This window comes from Sus scrofa, chromosome 13 (genome assembly GCF_000003025.6).
Source record: "Sus scrofa isolate TJ Tabasco breed Duroc chromosome 13, Sscrofa11.1, whole genome shotgun sequence".
In the NCBI taxonomy this organism is placed as follows: Eukaryota; Metazoa; Chordata; class Mammalia; order Artiodactyla; family Suidae; genus Sus; species Sus scrofa.
The window spans coordinates 38,521,691-38,544,066 of NC_010455.5; the positions used below are offsets into that span (position 1 = coordinate 38,521,691).

A 22,376-nucleotide genomic window follows, 5' to 3' on the forward strand; every position below is an offset into this window, starting at 1 on the left:
AAACAAGGCAGTAAACACAAGAGGTTAACAGACATGAGGAACGAATGAAAAAGTCTGACATACGATCCTTCAGAGTCCTAAAAAGCAATCAAAAGAGAATGAACGAGAAGTACAGAGAGATGATGACTAACAATATTTTAGAAATAAAGATATATAACTCCACAGATATGAAAAGACAATATATACCAAGCTGGATAAATAAGAAATCTACGCGTAGGTATTTTTAATGCAACGGCAAAACCACAAAGTTTAAAAAAAAGCAACCAGATGGAGTTCTCTGGTGGCTTAGTAGTGAAAGGATCTGGTGTTGTCACTGCTATGGATGGTGTCACTACTGTGGCATGGGTTCGATCCCTAACCCAGGATCTTCCACATGCTGCAGGCACATCCACAAAACAAAAGACAAGATGACCTATAAAGAAACAACCATTAGACTAAGCACAGATATCCCAACAAAAATAAAAACCAGAAGGAGTTCTGTGATGCAGCAGGTTAAGGATCTGGCATTGTCACTGCAGCAGCTTGGGTCACTGCTGTAGGGTGGGTTTGATCCTAGCCCACAAGTTTCCATGTGCCATGGGAATGGAGATTTAAAAAAAAAAAAAAAAAAAAAAAAAAAGCCTGGAAATATTGTAGTATATACAAAGTTCTAAGAGAAATAGCTATCAACCCAGAATTGTGTTTCCGGGGTCTACTAAAAAACACATTTTTCTTTTTGGAGTTCCCTGGTGGCCCAGTGGTTAAGGATCTGGCGTTATCACTTCTGTGACTTAGGTCACTGCTGTGGCACAGATTTGATCCCTGGCCCAGGAACTTCCAAATGCCACAGATGTAGCCAGAAAGAAAAAATGCACATTTTTCATAAATACAGAGGGAGCATGTATAAAAACTGACCATAGTGGTTTTAAATCAAATTTCAATAAATTTCAAATAATTATCTGTTCTGATTTCAATGGAATTAAATTAGAAGGGGAAAAAGTATTCTCATACACTTGGAAATTAAGAAATATACCTCTATATCATGTGTCAAAGTAGAAATCATAAGGGAAACTAGAAACTACTTAGAACTAAATAATAATGCAAATACTACATATTAAAACATGTAGAAGAGTTCCCACTGTGATACAGTGGGTTAAGAATCCAAATGCAGTAGCTTGTGTTGCTGCAGAGGTGTGGGTTCAATCCCCAGCCCGCTACAGTGGGTTAAAGGATCTGGCATTGCTGTAGTTATGGCAGAAGCTGCAGCTGTGGCTCAGATTCAGTCCCTGGCCCAGGAAACTTCCATATGCCATGGGTGCGTCCATTGAAAAAAAATTTTTTTAAAGTGGAATACAACTAAAGTAGTACTTGTAACTCAAAATTCACTGATGATTTTTCTAACATAAAGTCCAAAATGAATAAATAAATAATCCCCCCCCCAAAGTAGACTAAAACTAAAAGCTAAAATTAATAAAATAGGAAAACAAAGGTACAACTGAGGGTCAAAACCACTTTGGTTCTTAAGACTAACAAAATCAACAAACCTTTGATGAACAGGACTACTAAGAGACAGCATAATGAAAATACTACATGTAAAAGTGCTCACAGTAGCTATTAAAACGATTAAATAATTCTAGTCTGATAAATTTAAAGACATAGAAGAAATGGACAATTTCAATTATTTCGAAAAAAAAAAAAATCCAAATTGACCCAAGAAGAAATTAAAAAAACTGACCTATTTTTTAAAAAATTGAATCAATACTTTAAAATCACCCATAAACATCTTAAAGGCTGTTTTGCAGTTAAGTGCAACACAACATACAAAGGACAGATTGTTCTCATCATATATATATCCATTTTTGCAAAATGAGGAAACACTACCTATGATTCTGAGAAGCTAGTCTAACCTTGCTACAAAAACTAAATAAGGACAATACCAAAGGAAAAAGTGTAGGTCAATCTCATTCATCATCTCAGATACAAAATTCCTAAGAAAAACAAGTCATACAGCAAACCAAGTATATTTTAAAAGTGGGGGAAAGTATTCTAAACCAGGAGCAAAAGAACAGTTTAATACTGAAAAAAAAAGATAAATAAAATTCATCTTATTAAGTTTACAGGATAAATACTATGTGTGATAGTAAATTTTATGTGTCAATTTGACTGAGCCACAGGGTGTCCATAACTTAGTCAAACTTTATTTCAGGTGTTTCTGAGGGTACTTTTTGGACGAGTTTTATATATAAATATGCGGATAGACTGTGTAAAGCAGGTCACCCTCTCCAAATGTGGTTGAGTCTTATCTAACCAGTTGAAGGTGTGATTAAAACCAAAGGGTGACCCTTCCTGGAATAAGGGGTAATTCTTCTGCCTGTCTGCCTTAGAGCTGGAACACTGGTTTTTCTCCTGCCTTTCAACTCAAAGTGAAACATTAGCTCTTCCTGTCTCAAGTCTGCTAGCCCTTAAAATGGAACCATCACCTCTCCTGGGGTCTCCAGCCTGCCAACTACAAATACTGAGGCTTTTCAGCTTCCATAAAACTGTGTTAGACAATTCTTTACAATAAATCTCCTTCTATGTTTACACAGTTGACCCCTGAACAATGTGAGGGTTAGTGGAACATCTATGCAGTTGAAAATCGGCATAGAACTATAGTTGGCCCTCCATACCCACAGTTCCACATCCAAAGATCCAACCAATCATGGATCATATAGTACTATAGTACATGCTTACTGGAGGGAAAAAAAAAAAAATTGTTCAAACGGTCTTGCACAGTTCAAAGCAACTTTGTTAAAGTATTGACTGTATATCCTACTGGTTCTGTTCCTTTGGTGAACCCTAATATAATATACCATGTAACCACTCGATTAAATTAAAAAAAAAATCAGTAAAATTCAAAACCGATTTATTGTTTAAAAAATAAGAAAAAATTTTAACTGATAAAGACACCTATAAAAATTCTAGTGCAGGAGTTCCCGTCATGACGCAGTGGTTAACGAATCCGACTACGAACCATGAGGTTGCGGGTTTGATCCCTGGCCTTGCTCAGTGGGTTGAGGATCCGGCATTGCTGTGAGCTGAGGTGTAGGTTGCAGACGCGGCTCGGATCCCGCGTTGCTGTGGCTCTGGCATAGGCCGGTGGCTACAGCTCCAATTGAACCCCTAGCCCGGGAAACTCCATATGCCACAAGAATGGCCCAAGAAATGGCAAAAAAAAAAAAAAAAGAAAGAAAAAAGAAAAGAAAAAAAAAATTCTAGTGCATACTTGCTACCTAGTGGTTAATGTTAGAAGTATTCTCTTGAAAATCAAGAAGGTTGCCTACAATCACAACATTTTACTAGAGGATCCTAATGTGTATATGTATGGCTGAATCACTTTGCTATACAGCAGAAATACAACATTAGAAATCAACCATACTTAAATAAAATTAAATTAAATAAACCAAAGATCATATAGAAATACTAAACTGCCAGAAGCACCAAAAAGACATAAAAAGCATAAATATTAGAGAGAAAAAAACAAAATAATGTTGCTCCCAGATAATGAAATCTAAATAGCAGCGTTTTTGTCATGGTACAGAGGATATGAATCCGACTAGGAACCATCCATAAGGTTGTGGGTTTGATCCCTGGCCTCGCTCAGTGGGTTGAGGATCTGGCGCTGCCGTGAGCTGTGGTGTAGGTCGCAGATGAGGCTTGGATCTGGTGTTGCTGTGGCTCTGGTATAGGCCAGCAGCTACAGCTCTGACTCAACCCTTAGCCTGGGAACCTCCATATGCTGTGGGTGCAGCCCTAAAAGACAAAAAAATAAGAAGAAATCTAAATAGCAATCCCAAAGAATGTACAAAAATGAACAAATTATTCAAATTTCATATACTGATCTGACATTAAATCAATATAAATATACATATATTGATATAAATATCAATTATATCTCTATATATACAACAAACAAAACGTACAGAAATGGAAAATACTGTTTACAACGGCATCAAGGAAAATAAGATGCCTAAGGACAAAACTAACAAAAAATGAGTAAGACCTGTATCTAGAAAAAATACAAAACTCTTGTTAAAAGAATATCCTAAAAAAGTAAAGAGATGATCTTGTTCATGGATTATACAGTATCACAAAGATGTCAATCCTCTCAAAGATGGTATACAGATTTAATACAATTTCAATAGGGTGTTTTTTTTGGGGGGGGGGTCGGGTTGAGGGGGACTAACAAGCTTATTCTAAAATTTGTTGAAAAAAGCAAGCTGATTTTTAAATTTTCGGGGGGGGGGAGCGGGGAAGAGGCTCAATCTCAAATAGTGAACACTCCTAAAAAGGATGAAGAAAGTGGGGGCAATTTGCCCTACCTGATATCAAGACTTCTTAGTGGAGAAAGGATGGAACATTCAGTAAAATGGTTCAGGAACAACTTGTTATTCATATTGGGGAAAAAGTGAAGTTGGATTCCTATATCATATCACACAAAAATAAAAAACAATACATATACATTTTTTTTTTAAGATTTAAGTGCCAAAGGCAAAATCACAACACATTAAAAAAAAAAAAAATACAGAGCAGTATCTCTAAGACCTAAAGGCAAGTGAAGAGAAGTCACAAACAGTGCTTAACATTCAGACAGATAAATTCAATTACATGAGAGTCACGAACATCTATTCTTCAAAAAAAAACACTGAATAGACAGGCAAGCGTAAATTATGACAAAATTGTAGCACACAGCTGAGTATTAGTTCCCAAAATACATATGAAAGTCCTCAAATCAGTAAAAAAAAGAAAGACAAGCCACTCTATAATGGAACATAATCTGTAAAAACAGTCACTATGCTGTACGCATGAAACTAACACAACATTGAAAATCAACTATACTTTAATGATAATAAACATAAGCCACTCAAAAGGGAAAATAGGCAGCTGAACATTAAAAGATATAAATTTATGAAGGGAAGATCAACTCATCATATGGCAAGAAAATAAAACTTAAAAGTCACAGTAAGATACCATTTTATACCTACCAGTTGGGCAAGATTTTGCTAAAATCTGACCATACCAAGTAATTATGAGGATGTGAATTAGTGGGAACTTGCTGGTACTAAACGTATAAATTGGTACAACTTGGAAGTTCCCATTGTGGCTCAAGCAGTAACAAGCCCAACTAGTATCCGTGAGGATTTGGGTTCCATCCCTGGCCTCACTCAATGGGTTGGGGATCCCGCATTACAGTAGCTGTAGTATAGGCCAGCAGCTGTAGCTCTGTTTCCACCCCTAGCCAGGGAACTTTCAAAAGCCGCAGGTGCGGCCTTAAAAAGCAAAATAATAATAATAATAAATTGGCACAACTCAAACAATATGGCCTTATCTTGTAAAGCCAGTCATACATTATGATTCAGTAATTTTACTTGCAGATAATAAATCTAATATACTGGATATATACTGAGAGAAAATTACCTCATACATGTGCACCAGGAGACACACAGAATGTTCACATCAGGAACAATATTTGATTTTAGGGATATCTCTCATACTTTTGCTTGTATTAAAATCAGTTTTAAGAGTTAATCTTGGAGGAGTTCCCTTCGTAGTTCAGCAGCTAACGAACCTGAGCGGCATCCATGAGGACACAGATTCGATCCCTGGCCTCACTCAGTTGGTTAAGAATCCAGCGTTGCTGTGAGCTATGGTGTAGGTTGCAGACATGGCTCGGATCCTGTATTGCTGTGGCTGTGGTGTAGGCTGGCAGCTACAGTTCCTACTGGACTCCTAGCCTGGGAACCTCCATATGCCTCAGGTGTGGCCCTAAAATGAGAGAAAGACCAAAAAAAAAAGTTAATTTTACCAAAAAAAAAAAAAAAACCAAAAGAGAACTCTATAAATTTACCTATTTTATAAATCTCCCTCTGGAAAAACAAATTCTCTGAACACAGTGTCCTGCAAATAAGCCCTAACCTTTTGACATGCATAAACATATACAACATAAAGACAGGGAATGTTTGCTTTCATTTCCCCGAGAAATATCTCTCTCTTTCACATACCTTAAGAATTATATCTGGGAGTTCCCCGTCATGGCTGAGTGGTAAGGAACCTGACTAGTATCCATGAGGACTCGGGTTCAAGCCCTGGCCTTGCTCAGTGGGTTAAGGATCCAGTGTTGCCGTGAGCTCTAAGTGAAGATCGCAGACACGGCTTGGATCCAGCGTTGTGGTAGGGTTGTGGTGTAGGCCGGCAGCTACAGCTCTGATTTGACCCCTAGCCTGGGAATACCCATATGCTGCAGGTCTGGCCCTAAAAAGACAAAAAATTTCAAAATTTAAAAAAAAAAAAAAATTTAAGTTATATATATTTGAAAAAATTAGATCTGTTGCCAACTATCTAGTTAATTGCTCTGATCCAAAAGAATAGTTAAATTTCTCATATCTTCAAAGTGCCAAATGAGTACATAGACGGTTACAGTATAGATTAGATTTTTAGGCTAATAAATCCAATGTGCCAAGAAGATTGGAGAGCTATCTCCCGAGGTATTTAAGAAAAACGAATGAGAAGTTCTTTTGTGGCTCAGTGGGTTAGACATCACTGCAATACCTTGGGTTGCTGCTGTGGCACAGGTGTGATCCTTGGCCCAGGAACTTCCACATGCTTCGGGTGTGGCCAGCAAAGAAATAAGAAGAGCAAGGAGTTCCCACTGTGGCTCAGCAGGTTAAGGATCCAAATAGTATCCATGAGGATTCAGGTTCGATCCCTGGCCTCACTCTGTGGGTTATGGATCGGGCGGGCTGCGGTGTAGGTCACAGACATGGCTCGGATCTGGCGTTTTATGGCTGTGGCACAGGCCAGCAGGCGCATCTCTGATTTGACCCCTAGCCTGGCAACTTCCATGTGCCTCTCAGGTACAGCCCTTAAAAAAATAAAATAAAATAAGAACGAATGAGTTCTGGGAACTTGGAAATGTCTCTTTAGGTCTAAGAAGGCTAAATGGCTCTTAAGGAGATTCTATTTATTCACCAAAGGGTTGGAGTTAATGTTCATTACATTTCAAGGAGACCTTTTTAAGAACAGAGGGAGATAGCTGCCTCCTTCCCATTATTAGCAAAGAAAAATAATTTTTCCTCATCCTTCGTCTAGGGTAACTGATCCGAGTCTCATTGCATTGCCCTAAGGGTAGGAAATGGGGCAAAGAGCCAAGATATTTATTACTTACTATGAGGTATTCACTAAATCAGTCTCTGATCCAGAACATCTCCTGTGTGTATTCGGGATAAAATTAACAACCCAAGAGACCCCAGTGCACCTCCCATTATGACAACTATGACCAAAGTAGCTATAGTTAGAATAATTCCCAAAGGGGATTGCAGGAAAGAGGGTAGGTACAAAAAACACACTGATTCAGGGTTCCCATCACGGCTCAGCAACCTGGGAACTTCCATATGCCACAGATGCGGCCCCAAAATGGCCAAAAACAAAAAAAACCAACCACACACTGATTCATTAGATGTGCGTAATGGCTGGATCCTTGTGGAATTTCCGTGTACTCTAAGATCCAGGATCTTACTCTGCCTTCTTGATTCTGGCAGGACCCAGTCCTCCACAAACCTAATATTAACACTTGCTCAGGTGAAGAACAAAATGCCAGTATCCTGATTCTCACTATTTGAAATTCAAGATACTGTAATTTTCTGATAAACTTGTCACTGTTACTCAAAAGTGATAAATCCACTCTCTAATTTCCCTGAAATTCAAAAACCAAAGAGATCTGGATCCAAACCTACTACCTAAACTTTCATTTTATGAACTCAGGAATTGAAAAGATTTTGATAATGAGGAATACTTGCATTTAGATAAGCTTTTGGAGAGAAACAAGAAACATAAATATAAAGGTATATTCAGGAGTTCCGGCTGTGGTACAGCAGGTTAAGGAGCTAGTGCTGTTTCTGTGGCAGCTCAGGTTCAATTCATGGCTGCAACTCAGATTTGGTCCCTGTCCTAGGAACTTCCACATGCCACAGGAGCAGCCAAAAAAAAAAAGTTAGTAGGAATTCCCATGTGTTGTGGCAAGTTAAGGATACAGCACTGTCATTGCAATGGTTTGCATCACTGCTGTGGTGTGGGTTCGACCACTGGCCTGAAAACTTCTACATGCCGCGGGCATGAACCCCCTAAAAAATACTGCCAGGTGTCTATAAATTCCTTAGTGTACCCACTCTGCCTACAAATTTATTACATAATTTGACTCTCCTATCTATAAATGATGGATTGGTTAAGCAAGTATATATGCATACAATGAAATTCTGTATTGCCATCTGTGAAATTACGGGTTCTGAAAATCACTGATAGAACTCTCCATTTGATGCCCTGGAAACTGAGGCTCAACAAGGTGAGAAGTAAAAAGATGCCAACTGTTTAAAATTTATGTAAATGACACACTTGTGCAAAAAAACTTTTCTCCCTCTCTACTGGAATTTCTTATCAACATTTAAACATGAGCTCACCCAATTTTGTTAACAGAAACCTTGGAATATCCACTCTCCTCTGCAATCGCCTCCTCTCCTTCGGCTAAACTATACATATTAGCATCACATACTCATTTTCCATTCATTCCTGAATCATCACAATCTGATATCTGACCAGTAGTCTGTCTACCCAAACTTGAAATACTATCTAATAAATCAGTTACTACCTAATTCTTATTTTTACTTTTTATTTTTTTTGCTTTTTAGGGCTGCATCTACAGCATGTAGAAGTTCCCAGGCTAGGGGTCCAATTGGAGCTACAGTGGCCGGCCTATGCCACAGCCACAGCCACACAGAATCCAAGCCATGTCTGCTACCTACAACACAGCTCACAGCAATGCCAGATCCTTAACCCACTGAGTGAGGCCAGGGATCGAACCCACAACCTCATGGTTCCTAGGTGGATTGTTTCTATTGTGCCACAACGAGAACTCTCCCAGATACTACCTAGTTCTTAAATCACTCTTCTTTGTCCTTTCTCATCTAACCTATAGTTCCCCTCTAAAGTAATAGTTTCCTATCTCATCTCCCCCTTTAACTCATTCTCATTCTCTTCAGAGTAACCAAGGTCAATTTTCGAAACAGATCTGATCATGTTACATACACAATCAAAACTTCACTCCACTCTCTTTAAATCCACTGCTACAGGATGAAGCCCTCATGTCCAAACATTTCAGCACCTGAATGACACAGCAGAAAACAGCCCCCTACATATTTTTCTAGCCTCATGTTTTACCACTTTCCTGCATCTACTCTAGTGTTCTTTTATCCTTTCAACCTAATCAAGTGCATTGTTCCTTTTGAATCTTCAAATAAGACACTGTCTCTACTCGAACAAACCACACCTATCTGAGTAACTCTATCTCATGATCCAGGAAGACAGAGTATCTTGTCTCATTCTTTACTAAAACTATACATCCTGATAAAAACATGATAATCAATAAATATTTGTTGACCATCAGTCATAAAATACAGTAAGATACTTCATGGGGAAGACTGGCCTCTACAGACCATCTAGTGTCATGACTAAAAAGAAAAGTACCAGAGGCCACAGTAAAATTAACTAAATGGCAGCAACTAAGACAGAGGAGACTGTGCAGTATTTTCAGAGGCAAAAATGAAAGAAACTTAAATATTATTATAATCACTTATTTGTATGCCTATTTCTAAGGGAGAATAAGGAACATTTTAAAACCTTTCACTCACAAGTTTTTCTTTCTCTAGTTTTTGCAGCAAACTTTCCATGTTGCTTCCAATTCTTGTCTTTTCTACAACTTCATAAAGGCTGCAATACATTCCATTCTTCAAAACTGACATGAGAAAAAATACAAAGTAAATACTCAAATCAAGTCTGCTTCTTATATATTTTAGTAAAATTAAATTAATTTACCTTCATTTGGACCTAAGTATGTTTCCTTATAAAACAGTGCTGGAGGGATTTTCTGTTTCAGATGATCAATACTCATAACTGTTTCAACATCTAACTTCTCAGGACTGAAAGAAAATTGAAAAGGCATATTTGCCTACCTGTATTTTTAACTCTAGCAATGTCGTCTCTCTCTTGCTCACTCACTCTCTCTCACACACACAGACACATACACAAAGAATTATCTAGATAGAATACAGAAGAATATATTTACTAACATCATACCTGATATTTGATATGGGACATTAGGAAATATATACAGGTAGCTACTAGACAGCCTGGCAATATTACCAACCTTCCATCTTTAAGCCAGAAGCTAATCCAATAGGCCAATTTTACTAACCACAAAGGATAAAAATTGTCATTTTATTGAAGACAATTCAAGTATGAACAGTCAAATTAATTTTCAATCACTTATGAGGGTCCATAATGTTTACTGTGTTGGTAGCAAAAGATCATTTTTATTTTCTATTTATTTATTTTTTGCTTTTTAGAGCCACACCTGTGGCATATGGAAGTTCCCAGGCTAGGGGTCAAATCAGAGCTTACAGATGCCGGCCTACACCACAGCCTCAGCAATGTCAGATCCAGACTACATCGGCAACCTACACTGAAGCTCACAGCAATGCCAGATCCTTAAACCACTGAGTGGGGCCAGGGATGGAACCCGAATCCTCGTGGATACTGGTCGGGTTCATTATCGCTGAGTCAAGATGGAAACTCCCAAAAGGTCATTTTTAAATCTTTCTATTCCAACATACATTGCACAGGATTAAATACAGCCTATAAATTTTAACTCACCACATAAAGCTGTTTCCAACAAAGAATCAATAACTTTTAAGTCTATCATGTTCAAATTGCTAAATGAAAAATGTATCTAATGAGGACAATACTTTAATAAATCACTTTTAATATTTACAATCAATTAAGAAAAAAAAACTTATGCCATAAATGTGTACGACTATTTAGCCCATCTATAAATGAAGACAGATGGGCTGAGGGCTCATTTTGCCAATTAAGTTCCAAAGTTACCAAAGCCATGTTTTTTAAAGCAAACCAGTATTTATATTTAGGTTCTTACACACCAAAGTCAAATTCCAATGGAAGAAAAAGTAATTAGGAAAAAGAAAATTTAACTATAAGAAAGAGATCAATAATTAGCAACCACTAATTGCTATTTTCTTATACTTACAGCTTGATAGGCAAAAAAGCACGAGTGGCTGACCTCAGAGAAATATAACACAAAAGCTTTCCTTTATTCAAAAGTTGTCCTTTCCACAATGTGTAGTTAAATTTTTCTAAATAAAAAGAATAATGATACAACTCAGCCTCTTGGAAGCCTTAGAAACAAATACATGTTAACTAGAAATAAGGGGAAAAACATTCAGAAACACAGGTTAAGTATAACAATAAACACCAAAAAAACTCGCATACAGAGAATTCAAATATTACAAATTTTTGCTTCAGGTATCTTTCCCCCTACAAAATTATCCACAGGAAAAAGAGTAACAAATTTGTCTAAATGTCCTCTCTCTACCAGAAAGCTGAGGAGCAAAGACAATACTAAAACTGCCCTGCCCCTCTTACTTCCTGCAAAGGAGACTATATTCGGCCTGGTTAACTACACGAATCCCTCACAAAGTCTTATAACAGCCACTGGAGCTCTTTACACTGTGGAGAAACTTGAAGATACAAAAAGTCAATACTGTTTTTAATCTTCTCTCTTCTAAATCCTAAAACTGACGTATTTAATACTTTTAAAAGGCTGAGTTGTGACGAAACCTATTTTATTTTTTACTTTTATCATCCAAAGTGCTAAAACTTTTTGGTCTATTCACAGCACTAGCAGATTCTCAAGAGACCTTATGTTTGACTGACCAAATGTTGATACTATGTCAGAACACAGCCTCAAGCTTTTTCATATTTTACAGATTCTCATTCATTATAAAAAATAAAACAATGTAGTTATTTTTTAATCTACATATTCTTTCAATTTATAAAACTAAAGAAAAGAAATGTAAGAACCTTACCTGTGTTTCTATCTGCATTAAAGCTGTTAGATCTACAAATAAATTTTTAAAAAGAAAAGAGATATTACTGATTGCTAAACATACAAGTTAACATTCAGGACCTTGACAGAAATGCTATTTTTTTTTTGGGGGGGGGTCTTTTTGTCTTTGTTGTTGTTGTTGTTGTTGTTGCTATTTCTTGGGCCGCTCCCGAGGCATATGGAGGTTCCCAGGCTAGGGGTCTAACCGGAGCTGTAGCCACAGGCCTACGCCAGAGCCACAGCAACGCCGGATCTGAGCCGCGTCTGCAATCTACACCACAGCTCACGGCAACGCCGGATCCTTAACCCACTAAGCAAGGGCAGGGACCGAACCCGCAACCTCATGGTTCCTAGTCGGATTCATTAACCACTGCGCCACAACAGGAACTCCAGAAATGCTATTTTTAATGACATACTCAAACAAGAGAATTAAATCCTTTCCTCCAAGTATGAAGAACAAATTACTTACTACAACATTTAATAAACCCAAATCTATTTGGAAAAACCAAAATTACTTACTTGGCTCAAATTATCATATTTGTCCAAATTTAAAGGAATTTTTTTCCCCAAAAATAGCCATTAGGAGAGAATGGTCTCCTTCAATTACTCTACTTGGTGATGACGTTCAAAGAAATAGCCTCAATTATATTTAAATATGTTCATTCATCACTCAAATATTTACTAAGCTCCTATTACTTGCCAGGCACAGTTCTATATAACAGGATTACAAAACCCCTGCCTTCATAGAGCTTATAATCTCCTAAGGAAGAGAAATGACAATCAAAAAGTAAGTATATAGTGTACCAGATAATGACAGTTGTCATTGCTATACAAATAAAAGGAAGAAAGAAACTAAGGGGGTGGAGGTTTTTAAAAAAAAAAAAATCACAGAAGGCCTCTCTGACAGTGTAGGTGTAATCTATGCAGTTAACTGAGGAATGAAGAAGAAACAGCATTCACAGCAACATTCAAGGTACAACAAAGACATCCAATCAATGCTTATTTTAAATGATGTGGAGGGTCAACAGATGGAATCAAAAAGACAAAGAAAATTAACAATCATTATTCCTGGGGGTAGAACCACATATTAAGTACTGAGTGTCTTTTAAAGATCACTATTGAGGGAGTTCCCATTGTGGTTCACTAGGTTAAGAACCTGACTAGTATCCATGAGGATAAGGATTCGACCCCTGGCCTCACTCAGCAGGAGCTGGTGTTGCTGTAAGCTGTGGTGTGGGTCACAGATGCAGCTCAGATACTGCATTGCTATGGCTGTGGTGTAGGCCAGCAGCTGCAGCTCCGATTCAGTCCTTAGCCTAGGAACTTCTATATGCCACAGGAGTGCCCCCCGCCAAATCACTGTTGAAAGGCACTACAGTAAACGTATCATGGGGATCATGGGGCCAGCAAAAAACACATAAATAAATAAGAAATAGAAGACAAAAATGATAACTGCAGGATTTTTTTCTTTTTTTAGGGCCACACCTGCAGCATTTGGAAGTTCCCAGGCTAGGGGTTGAATCAGAGCAGCAGCTGCCAGCCACAGCCACAGCTACAGCCACACTGGATTCAAGCCACATCGGCCACCTCAGTGCAGCTTGCAGTAACATCAGATTCTTAACCCACTGAGCGAAGCCAGGGATCAAACCTACATCCTCGTTGATACCAGTCAGGTTCTTAATCCACTGAGACGCAAGAGGAACTCCACAATTGTCAGGATGTTACATGAATCGCTATTTGTGTATAGATGGTTCCAAAGCTATTCACTGAACCAAAAAGGGGCTGGATCTCAACTTAAATGAAAACAATACAAACTGATCTGACAACTGATTTAAAAAAAGTTGTCCTCAAAGATATTAGTTTCATGAAATGTGGCTTTTTAAAATAGCAGTAATGGGGAGTTCCCGTCGTGGCTCAGTGGTTGACAAATCCGACTAGGAACCATGAGGTGGCGGGTTCCATCCCTGGCCTTACTCAGTGGGTTGAGGATCCGGCGTTGCCGTGAGCTGTGGTGTACGTTGCATTCGCTGCTTGGATCCCGCGTTGCTGTGGCTCTGGTGTAGGCCTGTGGCTACAGCTCCGGTTAGACCCCTAGCCTGGGAACCTCCATATGCCTCGGGAGCAGCCCAAGAAAAGGCAAAAAGACAAAAAAAATAATAAAATGGAGTTCCCATCATGGCTCAACAGAAACAAATCGACTAGTATCCATGAGGACTTGGGTTCGATCCCTGGCCTGGCTCAGGGGGTTAAGGATCTGGTGTTGCCATGACCTGTGGTATACGTTACAGATGTGGCTCAGATCTGGCATTGCTATGGCTGTGGTTTCAAATTTGACTCCTAGCCTGGGAACCTCCATATGCTGCAGGTACAGCCCTAAAAAAGATGATAGATAGATAGATAGCAGTAATTCTAAGTTGATAGATACTATGCACAACTTTAAACATGAATATTTAGTGTAAATAAGTAAATATTTAATTAACTGTTTCACTTAGAGCTCTGTAAATTTACATATTCAATTTTGCCAAACCATTTTCTGGAATCACCCCATGGGGGTGAAAAAAAGAAACTGCTTTGTATTTGGTCACCTTATAACTTATAAGAAATCATCAATGGTATATACTTAACTCTGACTGGCAGTAAGGATCTCCTGAAAACTTATGAAAACTACCAACGCCTAGGCTCCTTCTGCAATATTTGATTTAATTAGTTTGAAATGGGGCTAAGGCTCTGTAGAAGCTTTCCATTTCCAGAGCTAATATACAAAATTTCACTTTTAAAAACTACATTTATGCAATTATGCAAACCCTTAATATCAGGGGGAAAAGGTTAACCAGTAAGGTTTATGTACATTTCAATGTTTGTCTTCACATGGTTTAAGTATCTCTCCTTTTAACTGACTTCTTAAAAGTCATCACAAGCACTCATGTACCTAATTAGTATCAGAAGAAGGAAAAAAATAAAACCAAGTGTTCCTCCCAACTCAGCAGTGCAGGATATGGGATACAGTACCATTCTATATGATGTCTAAAATGTATGAGTCTTACCTTGATGAAGGTATGAACTTCGGAGTTTGTATATCATCTTTATAAGTAAAAGACACAACTGCATATGGACATACGTGTCTTGGTCTTCTCCTTAGCTCATCAAAGCTATACTCATAAAAATAATACTAAAAATAAGAAAATGCAAAGGTAACTTCTTTAAGAAGGCAAGAAGTACAAAGTGGAATCTTCTATTTATCTGCCTGATTTTAGAGAAATACAACGTCATTTAAGTACCTTTAACAGAAAATATCTTTAAGCACTGCTTGTCAATTTAATTAAAATAATTTTGCACTTTATATTCATTTTATGACATAAAATATTCTGCTTCTATGTTTATGTCAGATGTCAGGATACTAATAGGTATTCCAAGAGTTTACTTCTGAGGAGCTGACCACTGGAAATGTGCAACAAATTTCCATATGAAAATTAAACAAATGGTCAGCCCTGAAAACTAATTTGATAAAAAATAAAATACAAAGAACACAATCTTAAACAACCCTACCATTTTGTTCATTACTTCTAAAGAAAAACAGTCTTGACTCCAACTACAGACAAAGCAACAAAGGGGAGGTGGTAGAGATTACAAACATAGGTGACAAAGGCAGCTGGAACCTCTTCCTATTAGCCATCTGCCTCTCCCCTTCACACTCATTCATAATATTCATTAGATTAGGATTTTCTGACCTGTAGTCTAGTGATTTTCATTAAAAAGAATGACTCTAGTTTATAAACAAAGCATTGTCCTTCAAAGTCCATTCCCTTGGGAAACTACTGATTTCAATAATGTTGCTATTGCTCTAAAAAATGCCTAGAATTTTTGGGAAACATCAAGCCAGTTAACTGGTCTTGCTAGAAAAACCAGTAATTACCTTATAGTTTTATTTTACATCTACCAATACTACTACTGTCCAGAAGGTAATCAAATGAATACAATTTTTGCTAAAAGCCCCCAACAATAGGGCTTTCCCAGTGAAATTATTCAAAAATAAAGGAGGAAGAATAAATTCTATATTACGTAATAAAGTAAGAGTTAAGAAAGGAAAAAGAAGAAAGGCCATTTCCAGGGAGGTTAGCACTACTGCTTTTCACTTAGAATCCATTTGCATATATCTGTTAAAAAGAATAACATCGCTTTATAGTCAAACAACATATAAAAACACGACAAAAATTCAATTATTACACTTTTAAGTATTAGTGTAGTTAACTCTAAATCAATTATATCTGAATGAAGCTTAAAATATAAATTTTAAGTTTGCATTTTAGAAAAATGCTAATAAAAATAGAAAGTATATATTAAGTCAATAGTACAAAGTAATATGAATTAAGATCATTCAAGGGACATCAATTTTACCTTGAAGGATGAGAAATATTTTATTAGAAGGACCTTTCTAGGCCAGGAGAAGCCAAGGCTTCAATAGGAAATGAGACTGGTGAGAGCAGCAATCATATTAAAAGAAACAGGCTAGGAGTTCCCATCATGGCTTAGCGGTTAATGAACCCTACTAGTATCCATGAGGACGTGGGTGGGATCCCTGGCCTTGCTCAACAGGTTAAGGTTCCAGCGTTGCTGTAAAGCTGTGGTATAAGTCACAGATGAGGCTCAGATCTGGCGTTGCTGTGGCTGTGTAGCTCTGATTCGACCCCTAGGCTGGGAAACTCCATATGCTGCAGCCGTGACCCTAAAAAGAAAAAACAAAAACAAAAAAACAGACTAGAGGTCACAGTCTACAGGCAGGGAAAGCTAGCTAGGCTAAGGATTCTGAATAATACTCTGAGGAGAGTCTGAGCAGAGTCATTGTATGTTTCTAAGCTTCCTCAGAAATACTGAACAGTGAGAATCACTGGTGTCTGGCAGAAGTAAGTGGAAAACTGGAGTCTAGGCTAGTGTGGTGGCAGAAGGAAATGAAAGGGAGACATTTACAAGAATTTAGTGACAAACTCATTGATATGAGGTCATAACACCAAAATGGATCCAGGCACCTACCTGAGTAAGTTCATAGGCTCTGTAAGCCAAAAGTGACGTAACTCTATTGGCATTCTTCGACACATGACATTCATGCTTTGGTGTTGGGTCCAAAGCACTTTTATTTAACATAGAGTCCAAAGTCTTTACACCCATGGGGTCATATATACTCTTTATTTTACCCTAAAATAGAGAAAATGTTTTAAGTCCACCTAAACCTAATTATTGACTACATGACATTAATATTATAGAATACCTCTTCAAATACAGATCACCTGTAACAGTTTTTTCCCTTCGTATATGGCAATAAAGTAACACCCAACACTTTTACCAATATTGAAGCAGTAAGATAGCTAACAACAACAACAACAACAAGGTGGGAGGGGACTATGTGAATTTAAAACAAAGAAATATTGTATTCACAACACTTCACTAGCTTAAGTGACATTATCAACATATTTCCTTCTTTCCTTTATTCTTTTCTTTGGAAAGGAGAACAAAGCTCAGTAAGCTCAGATGAAAGATAGCATATAAGTTTCAAAAGTATCTATATATATGAAACACAAGCAGGCACTGGTTTTAATTCAGTCAAACTCCTAAAGACAAGGTCAACTAAAATTCAAGTAAAATAGTCTTTGATATATGATATGCAGAAGTTGAAATTACCTTCATTATTTTAAATATAACAACATCGCCTACTGCACCTGCTTCCAAAGGATTGGCTTGTAATAAATCAGCATACCTAGAAAGATAGACACCTAGCAAAGAGTGAAAAATTAAAGATTTTTTACTTTTAATAAGGACACAAATACACAAAGTCCAAATGTTTAACCTAATGATAAAGAGATCATGATACTTAAAAATATATATATAATGACAGCAAAGACAGCTGAGATTTAACCAAGCAAAAATAAAACCAGAGGCGTTTCCATCGTGGCTCATTGGTAACAAGCCCAACTATTATCCATGAGGAAGCAGTTTCATGTCAGGCCTCACTCAGTGGGTTCAGCATCCGGCGTTGCTATGAGCTGTGGTGTAAGTCACAGACGTAGCTCAGATCTGGCATTGCAGTGGCTGTGGTATAGACCGCAGTTGTAGCTCTGATTCAACCACTACCCCGGGAACTTTCATATGCCAAAGGTATGGCCCTAATAAGACAAAATAATAATAATTATAAAACCAGAAAAAAACATTAAACTTTTTACTTTTTAAAATCACTAGGACTAAGACATTAAAAAAAAAGATAATCCTTGCTCAATTTCAAGTATGCAAAATCAGAAAAGAAGGATAAAACTGATCTTACACTGCAGAACCTGAAATTAGTCCCTTTTTCTGGGAACATGACAAAGACTAGATTAATTTAATTATAAGGACTGCAGCAAAATTAGATACGCTTTTAAAGGGCAACATAATAATCGGTATGAAAAAAGAAAAAAGATTACCCATGGAAGGACTGCCAAGAATTGTTATTTTGGACTGGCCCACCTGTAATCCTTTTTCACATATGCTTTGAACCTAAATAAACAAAACATTTCACTTTATAATACATTCAATGTGAAGAGATAGTTTATAAACTTGTTTTAAGTAAAATCTTAGCTCCTAAACTATACCTGTTCTACATTATAGAAATTATATGCATAAGTTTATGACTAAATATCAACTGTGAAACTGGTTTACACTTTCTATATAACCATAGCTGGAATCCTTATTTTTTTATGCCAGGTCTAATAAATACTCAGATATCATGCCATTCATATATAAAAATCCCCTTTTAGAACTTTTGGTGGGAATGTAAATTGGTACAACTACTATGGAAAGCAACACTATGCTGGTTCCTCAAAAAACTAAATACAGAACTACCATATGATCCAGTCATCCCACTTCTGGGCATATATCTGGAAAAAACTACAATTCAGAAAAGATATATGCACCCCTATGTTGATAGCAGCACTATTCACAATAGCCACGACATGGAAACAACCTAAATGTCCATCAATAGATGAATGGATTAAGATGTGGTACATATACACAATGGAATACTACTCGGCTATAAAAAAGAACAAAATAATGTCATCTGCAGCAACATGGACACAACCAGAGATTTTCACACTGAGTGATGTAAATCAGAAAAATACCATATGATACCGCTTATATCTGGAATCCACATGGCACAATAAACGTATCTACAAGATAGAAACTCACATACACAGAGAACAGATCTGTGGTTGCCAAGAGGGAGGGGGAAGAAAGAAAGTGTGCTGGACTGGGAGTTTGTAATAGATGCAAACTATTACATTTAGAATGGATATGTAATGACATCCTGCTGTACAGCACAGGTAACTATATCCAGTCTCTTGGCACAGACCATGATGGAAGATAATATAAGAAAGTGAATGTATATAATTGTATGACTGGGTTTCTTTGCTGTATGCAGAAATTGTCACAATAAGTAAATCAACTATATGTTAATTAAAAAAATTCAACTAAAAATAAATCCCCTTTTAGAATTAGAATGGCCAAAATATTTAAAGAGAAAGTAATTCCATCTAAATATTCTTCAATTAAAGGAGAAAAAATAGTTTCTGGTACATATAATTAGCAATATAGAAAATAATCTTCTTCAATAAAGGGAACATTATTCATTATCAAACACATTCTAGGAGCAAAAAATAGGTTTGATTGAAGAAAAAAATGAACCCATGTGAAAAGCAAAACATAAAACAATGAAATACCTTGCCCTACACTAAACCATCTCTTCCATTTATATATCAAAAAATTGTTAGTTTAGGAGTTCCCACCGTGGCACAGTGGGTTAAGAATCTGACTGTAGCGCTCAGATCGCTGTGGAGGTGTGGGTTCGATTCCCAGTTCCATGCAGTGGGTTAAAGGATCACACCATGCAATTGTGGCTCAGATTCACTCCCTGACCCAGAAACTTCCAAATGTTGCAAGTGTGGCCATAAAATATCAAAAAAAAAAAAAAAAAAAAAACCTGTTTATAAAAATCAAGTGTATTGAATAAACTTAGTAACTTATAATGAAAATGCTTTCTTTTTTTTTTGGCTATGGCATACAGCTGCTTAATGTGGGATATCAGTTCCCAGATCGGGGACTGAACTCAGGTCACAGCAGTGAAAGCATCAAATCCTAACCATTAGACCACCAGGGAACTCCCTCAAATTTTTTTTGAATAAAATGGGTTCACTCACCTGATATCGATCAACCATCAGAAATGCATAAGATTCTGAAAGTTCTTTATCTAAACGACCATCAAACTTCAGTTCTCTTCTCTTTTCTGTAAACTAAATGAAATTAAATCTGTAACAACTCCTTAGCATGTGATTTTTTTCAAGCTAAGAGTTTCACGATTTTTACTTCTAAGAAATTCCAAATCTACCAAAGCAGAAATTATCATTTCTCTCCGTATAATTTCTGTATTTCAGTTTTTTTGCCATTATAATTGGCTTTTTATCCTTACCAAAGGATACACAGCCAAAGAAGCATCTCATGTTTAACAATTTTAACTAAATTTCTATTAAAATTTTACCATACTCCAACTCCCACAGATTTTTAAATTCATGTTTTAATTATCTTTGGATCTCTCGTTTTACCTAACATGGTGATTTGCATACAATAGGTGGTTTAATAAACCTACTTAATGACCAACTTCTAGACTATACATAAACTCAATTAGAAAAGGAAAAATGTTTCATGTCTTTATAACTACATTCTTAATATCAAGTACATAAGCCATACTCCATACCCATTTCTAACATAAAAGAGTGACTTGCCCTTAGTACACCTGAATGATAAGTACCCTAAACTGCTAGCTTTCCCTTTTTTCACAAAGACATTCAAAATATAGAAACCATATATAACAGATTTACACACAATATTCCGTCTGTTATTGATCTTCAATAATATCATTACTCTTTAGAATAAATTTCCGTATAAAACTAACAAATATAATACCATACCATGAAACCACATCAAAACTACCAACATTTTAATTTCCTCTGGGACCTGGTAACATTCATCCACTTTAGGGATCCTTTGCAAGTTAAATTCAGATAGTGCTCAACTTACAAAAGTACAAAATTAGTAGTATTCCGTGTATGTTACAAAACAATACACACAACAAATTTCTCAACACCTTATTTGTATTACCTCAGGATCATACATGCTGGCTTTTCCTAAATCAAAACTCAAAAAAGACCCTCGCCAAAGTGGGTATAGAGGGAACATTCCTGAATATAATCAAAGCCATTTATGATAAACCCACAGCAAATATCATACTCAATGGGGAAAAACTGAAAGCCTTCTCACTCAAATCTGGAACAAGACAGGGATGCCCACTCTCACCACTGCTCTTCAACATAGTTTTGGAAGTCTTAGCCACAGCAATTAGACAAACAAAAGAAATAAAAGGCATCCATATAGGAAGAGAAGAGATCAAACTGTCACTGTATGCAGATGATATGATACTATACCTAGAAAACCCTAAGGACTCAACCCCAAAACTCCTTGAACTGATTAATAAATTCAGCAAAGTGGCAGGATATAAGATTAACATTCAGAAGTCAGTTGCATTTCTGTATACCAGCAATGAAACATTAGAAAAGGAATACAAAAAAATGATACCTTTTAAAATTGTACCTCACAAAATCAAATACCTCGGAATACACCTGACCAAAGAGGTAAAGGACCTATATGCCGAGAACTATAAAACTTTAATCAAAGAAATCAAAGAAGATGTAAAGAAATGGAAAGATATTCCATGTTCCTGGATTGGAAAAATCAATATTGTGAAAATGGCCATCCTACCCAAAGCAATCTACAGATTCAATGCAATCCCTATCAAATTACCCATGACATTGTTCACAGAACTAGAACAAACAATCCAAACATTTATATGGAACCACAAAAGACCCAGAATCGCCAAAGCAATCCTGAGAAACAAAAACCAAGCAGGAGGCATAACTCTCCCAGACTTCAAGAAATACTACAAAGCCACAGTCATCAAAACAGTGTGGTACTGGTATCAAAACAGACAGACAGACCAATGGAACAGAATAGAGAATCCGGAAATAAACCCTGACACCTATGGTCAATTAATCTTTGACAAGGGAGGCAAGAACATAAAATGGGAAAAGGAAAGTCTATTCAGCAAGCATTGCTGGGAAACCTGGACAGCTGCATGCAAAGCAATGAAACTAGAACACACCCTCACACCATGCACAAAAATAAACTCCAAATGGCTGAAAGACTTAAATATACGACAGGACACCATCAAACTCCTAGAAGAAAACATAGGCAAAACACTCTCTGACATCAACATCATGAATATTTTCTCAGGTCAGTCTCCCAAAGCAATAGAAATTAGAGCAAAAATAAACCCATG

General features: G+C 36.9%; 1 protein-coding gene across 4 annotated transcripts in view; it reads right to left on the minus strand.

Moving 5' to 3' along the window:
- Positions 1-22,376, minus strand: part of FAM208A (family with sequence similarity 208 member A) — a 66,209-nt gene that overhangs the window by 30,643 nt on the left and 13,190 nt on the right. For all 4 annotated transcript variants that reach the window (XM_003358482.4, XM_013981800.2, XM_003358484.4 and 1 more), the window contains exons 3-11: positions 20,185-20,277; positions 18,418-18,490; positions 17,642-17,733; positions 16,997-17,158; positions 15,013-15,137; positions 11,949-11,980; positions 11,111-11,216; positions 9,883-9,986; positions 9,699-9,802 (exon numbers count right to left, since the gene is read on the minus strand). In XM_003358482.4, the coding sequence (XP_003358530.2) occupies positions 9,699-9,802; positions 9,883-9,986; positions 11,111-11,216; positions 11,949-11,980; positions 15,013-15,137; positions 16,997-17,158; positions 17,642-17,733; positions 18,418-18,490; positions 20,185-20,277 (891 nt within the window). The remainder of the gene's footprint in view (positions 1-9,698; positions 9,803-9,882; positions 9,987-11,110; positions 11,217-11,948; positions 11,981-15,012; positions 15,138-16,996; positions 17,159-17,641; positions 17,734-18,417; positions 18,491-20,184; positions 20,278-22,376) is intronic.